The sequence below is a fragment of the Arachis hypogaea genome, chromosome 17 (genome assembly GCF_003086295.3).
Source record: "Arachis hypogaea cultivar Tifrunner chromosome 17, arahy.Tifrunner.gnm2.J5K5, whole genome shotgun sequence".
Lineage (NCBI taxonomy): Eukaryota > Viridiplantae > Streptophyta > Magnoliopsida > Fabales > Fabaceae > Arachis > Arachis hypogaea.
This window is the reverse complement of record NC_092052.1, coordinates 131,255,017-131,260,281: the sequence shown is the minus strand read 5'-3', so window position 1 is coordinate 131,260,281 and position 5,265 is coordinate 131,255,017. Positions and strand designations below refer to the sequence as shown.

At 35.6% G+C, this 5,265-nt stretch overlaps 1 protein-coding gene across 2 annotated transcripts; it reads left to right on the top strand.

The window, feature by feature from the left end:
* The first annotated feature begins 1,930 nt into the window (after positions 1–1,930).
* LOC112764369 (uncharacterized) lies at positions 1,931–4,984 on the top strand. 2 transcript variants are annotated; one of them, XM_025809927.3, is made up of 6 exons: positions 1,931–2,096; positions 2,264–2,322; positions 2,854–2,989; positions 3,765–3,902; positions 3,993–4,114; positions 4,485–4,984. In XM_025809927.3, the coding sequence occupies exons 2-6, from the start codon at positions 2,279–2,281 to the stop codon at positions 4,657–4,659; spliced, it is 615 nt and encodes a 204-aa protein (XP_025665712.1). In that variant the 5' UTR covers positions 1,931–2,096; positions 2,264–2,278; the 3' UTR covers positions 4,660–4,984. The 2 variants fall into 2 exon arrangements, with proteins under 2 accessions (XP_025665712.1, XP_025665713.1); XM_025809928.3 differs by having other exon boundaries at positions 1,964–2,096; positions 2,244–2,322.
* The last annotated feature ends 281 nt before the right edge of the window (positions 4,985–5,265 follow it).

Below are 5,265 nucleotides of genomic sequence, written 5' to 3'. Positions count from 1 at the left end.
CCACCCTCTGTTAGTGCGGGCCACTTTCATTCTTCTCCAAAGACTTTGTGGACTCGCTTTGATCCTGTTTTATTGCCTGAAATAGAGCTTCTTCCTCTAATTATGCCGTCGTTGGTATCGTTGTCGCTGCTACACCTTCTGTCACTGGAGCAGCGTCTTTCCTACTTCCTACAGGTAGGTTGCCCTCATTCCTCTCCCCATTCCATCCTCGTTTTACTTCATTCTAAATTAAAAAAACTCTAACCCCTTTTTGAACCCTAACCCTAACCCTATTTTTACTTTCTTCAGTTGGCTCTATTTTATTAATGCGTGTTTATTTTTTTCTTTATTATTATCATAATAAATTTCATTTTAGTGTTCTTATTCATTGACACGAAATTATTCTAAGTAATTTGTTTGTGTGATGTGATTTTTTTGGTAGCTCATCATCCTAATATTAATGCTACTGTTGAGTTGCTTAGACATGATAATTTCTTGTCATTTTTGTTAACTATTTGTTTATTAGATTATTCTAATTTAGCTTTTTGTTAAGTTCTTTTGATTTGTTTCTAAATATCGTCTAGATATTGTTGAATTGAATATTGAACCATATGTTAAAGATGAGGGTACTGGAGAGTTGCGATATGTTCAGATAAATGGTACGTAATAATATTGAATATGTTTATTTTTTTTGTTCAATTGACAATTGAAGTTTTTGATATGGAAAGATATATGAATGATTCCTTGTTACTATTGAATTATGTCATTTATGTGAAAAAAATTGAATTGATATTATTTTGCTGACAGAGTTAAATAAATTGTTGATAATTTATTTTTATTCATACTATTTCAGGAAAAGTTTAGGTTACTTTAGTTTGAAATTCAAGAAATAAAAATCACCTAATTTAGACAAATAAATTGAATGAATTGACAAATGTGAGCTTACTACTTTCTATTCACCTAATTTCTTCTTGTGCTCATGAGGCGACTCCCCTGTCGTTTGCTGTTCGCGTCTTCTCTTAGCTCGTTCTTTGGGTGGAGGAAAGCCTCCATCCTCAACGCGCGTCAGTTCTCCACAGACAACGTTATTGTTCAGTAGTTTGCAGAGTCAGACAGTTGTGAGGTGTTAAGATGAGGATCAAGATCTAAGTGCGGGTTTTGAGGTGGAGAGCTGTGTCAATGGGTCGTCGGTTGATCTGCGAATGGAACTACCTACAAGGACACTCCAATACACATTTCTCGATCAAATTATTGACAACTTAATAACTAATGTAAAATTAATTAAAAGGGTAAGTATTTTATACTTGAAATAAGAAATTTTGAATTCAAGTCTTACACATAATATATTTTTATAAATTATGTATAATAGAAAAAGTCATACACTAAACTTCCTGCACCGTAATTATGTATTGAATATATTGTGTAGATGAATGTATAGATATGACGCTTAAACAATTAAAACAAGTCAAAATTTTTGTTTACATTCATCCCTTTAATTACGTATTCTTTGAAATCTCTCATCCATGGTTTTTTTTGGTACACTAATAGATAGATTGCATAAAATAACTTATCTTTTTCTATTAAAAAGCCCCTCTTATATATATTGTATAAATATGATGTTTAAACAAATTAAATAATTACAGTTGTATCTTATGGTTATACTCCCCCCTTTCTTCTTTGAAATCTCATCCACATTTTTTGTACACTAATAAATAAATTACATAAAATAACTTATACTTCTGCCATTAAAAATAAATCCTCCCTCGTACCAAACCCACTCTAAACACGCCATGTTTTCTTTTTGGTGGCTATGCAAGCCAATTAATTTTTTCTGTTAAATAATTGGGCCTGGGCCCAAGAATGAACGAAGCCCAAGGCCCAATAACACTAAGAAACGGTGGGGTTGCTGGCTCCGTCGACTTAATGGCGCGTGGGGTACACCGTAGCTACCTTCTTCAATCGGTCAATATAGTTGTTATTCCGAAAAAGTACCTCAGAAACAGAGTTGTTCAGCGAAGCGAACCAAATCTTTCTCCAAACTCAGTTTCTTTCTCCCTTTTCCATTTCTCACCCAAATTCAACAATTTCCCCAAATACCTAATCTTGTTTATTCCTCGGTATTCCTAATCCCAATCCACACTTCCACTAAAGTTTCTCTCTTTGATTTTCAACTTATTATTATTTTTATGACGTTTCATTCTTTAATTATTAGCAATCATGTATCTATTCTCTCTCTCTGATTTGCAATTTTTCACTTCTAACAGAAGATTTACTGTTTCGACAGTTTTGATTCCGCGCCATGGCAGCTGAAACCGATCAAGGCACAACGCTGTGCTCTCACTGGTAAACACTTCACTCGTTCGAAGAAATGGTCTTGTCTTTAATTATTGATATTCGTGAAATTTGTGAGCTAGGTCTTGTACGTTAACGATTTTACTTATCTATGAGCAAAAACCTCTGAGCTGAAAAAGAATTGTGGCTAATTGGGGTTGTTTATTCTTTCTTTAATTGGAGTTAATCGAATATGTTTCTGAATTATTGGGTGGGTTTGTTTGGCTAACGTTACTGGGGATTATGTTTTACTTGTTCGATCACTTTTGAGGGTGATGGAAAACTTTTGTAATTTAATTTCTTTCTCCAATATGTGTAAGATTCTTGATTGGTACTCCATCCACTTGCTTTTATCTGTCACTATGAAAATTTGGCACAAGTGTACGTGGATCCAGTGATGTATTTGTTATTCGGTGGGTGGTGGTGTCCTTGCCCATATTGAAGGGGGTTGATTGCATGTATGTTTTGTCGTTGTGCTTTTTTACTCAAGAAACTTGATGTTCGTATGTCTTTTTATGTTTTCCTTTATGGTTTTCCTTCTAGCGATCGGGCTATCCCTGCCGCAAATATTGATTTGCATTATGCTCATTGCTCCCGGAATCTTGAAAAATGCAAAATTTGTGGTGACATGATTCCCAAACTACATGCTGAGGATCACTATTTAAGCACCCATGCACCGGTATGTGAAGTTTGCTTATTACTATTTGATAACATTTAGTTTTGAAGAATTTGGTCATAAATATCTGAACTTGAGAAATTATGCAGATACTATTCTAGGTCTAAACCTGATGTCCTAGACACTATAAGTTGCCATTTGGCACTCATTTGAAACCAAGTGAGTAAAATGGGTTGGATAGCTTTAATTAGTGGTGTAAAATGATGCAAAATCTCCCAACCATTCAAACTGTTCTTATTAATTGAAGTCAAGCCCACCAAGTATGTGTATAAGTTTAACAGGTTGGAATTGTTGGATCTTACTATTTTTTGCTGGCAGTTAATGGACTACCTGGATAATAATCAGATCTTATCATATTTAGTTCTACAAGAACTGTCGATCTATTTTTTATTGATATGCCACTTCATGTGGCACTTAATGCTGCTTACTGTCCCAGCAGCATTGATCATACTGGCGTAGATATAATGCAATAGCTAAACCTACCGGCCCCATCTCTAATATCTGAAGTGCAAATAGCAGTGTTACCCGGGTCTATCCTCCCTACAAATGTCAACTGTCACAGGCCTACCATAAACAACAAAATTAGGCTAGTAGAGAGCTAGGCATGTGACTTCCTCTCCTGGCACTCCTCTTCCTCCCCTCCCCCCTGCCCCCTCCCCCCCCCCCCCCCCCAAAAAAAAAGTCCTGCTTAGAATGCTAGAAGAATCATGAATTCAGAATCAAAATGCAAGATTCAGATATACATTAGATTTTCAAGAGAAAGTGTGAATTTCTGCAGGTTGCGTGTTCAATGTGCAGTGAGACAATGGATCGTGATGTTTTAGATATCCACAGAGGTGAAAATTGTCCACAAAGGATTGTCACATGTGACTTCTGTGAGTTCCCATTGCCAGCAATTGATTTGGCTGAGCATCAGGTCTTGATTATACACTACTTTTGAATTGGGAAGGTTGTATTGATCTATGGATGTTGGCACTAATTACAGATTGATCTTGATAATTTTTAGGAAGTATGTGGGAATCGAACAGAACTTTGTCACCTTTGTAACAAATATGTTAGATTACGGGAAAGGTACAATCATGACAGCAGTTGCAATAGAATCCAAGACAGTGCTGCAGGGTCTTCAAGGTAGAAACTTTTTATTCATTTTTCATTTTTCATTTTTGTTTCTGTTTCATTTTGCTTGTAGCTAAGTGTTGTTTGACCAAATCCTGAAATTTTTCATATTGATGAGCTTCCTTATTGCAAATTAGCACAGTAATCCTGCATTCTGTGTCTAGCTTGTGGATACAGTAAGATAGTGTCAGAAAAATCCACAATAATGAGAAATATCCCAAATCAGTCATTAAGAAATTTTTAGTCCGCCACTTTACTCTCTTTGTTCCCTTTTTTCTATAACGAGCTTGTGAACAATGCACTAGCTTCTGTATTATACTCTCTAAGTGTGTTTGTTTCTCATGCCCTTTTTATTGAACAATTCACTTCAATTTGTGTGAAGGGCTACAAGGCCAGCTGAAAGAGATGAAGGTGCTCATAGAAGGGCACGACCACCACCGCCGCAGAATGAACTCTCTACAAAACGTCTTCTTTTCACAATAGCAATCACTGGAATTGCAGTCATACTCGGATCCATGTTTTTCCAGAGGAAAACAGAGCCCAGTGATGTGCATTAACTGGAGAGAGAGAGAGAGAGAGAGAGAGGGAGGGGGGGGGGGGGGGGGGAGATAGCTTAATAATATTAGGGGCCGTGTAAATGTTGCTGTTGCTGTGTAATTCATTCATCCTGCAACAGAAGTCATATGAGAGTACAATTTCTACTAGTGTAACATATCGGCATTGTCATTTCTCAGTGTAGTGGTATATGTATACTTTTGTTTAAGTTATTATTCTAGCTCTGGATTCTGATGGAAAATAACTACCAAGAGATGCCTCATTGATATGCATTGCTGTTCGGAGCCTTTATCATATATACATTTGAGCCTTTATTTTCCCCAAAAATATTCTTTAGGAGGAATCTCCCCCTTCCCCCCTTTTCAAAATTCAATTACATATATATAGGATTTTCTGATGAATATTTGAAGGCCACTCTTTATGAATAAGTGAAAAGTTTTCAAGTTTCTTTTCATTCTAAGTCATTGAATTAGTAGTTCTATAAATTTATGAATTGAGTTTAATTGTTAGCGGTTGGTTCAAAATAATATAGGGATAAGTTTGTTATATATATATATATAATCAACCAAATCTCTAATAAATTGTTTAGCACATTTAAAAATTCTATG

Excerpts from the sequence above, each read along its gene's own strand:
- LOC112764369 (XM_025809927.3), top strand. The coding sequence starts at position 2,279 with ATGGCAGCTGAAACCGATCAAGGCACAACGCTGTGCTCTCACTG. Across the intron at positions 2,323-2,853 it reads ACAACGCTGTGCTCTCACTG|CGATCGGGCTATCCCTGCCG; the intron begins GTAAACACTTCA and ends TTTTCCTTCTAG. Across the intron at positions 3,903-3,992 it reads TTGATTTGGCTGAGCATCAG|GAAGTATGTGGGAATCGAAC; the intron begins GTCTTGATTATA and ends GATAATTTTTAG.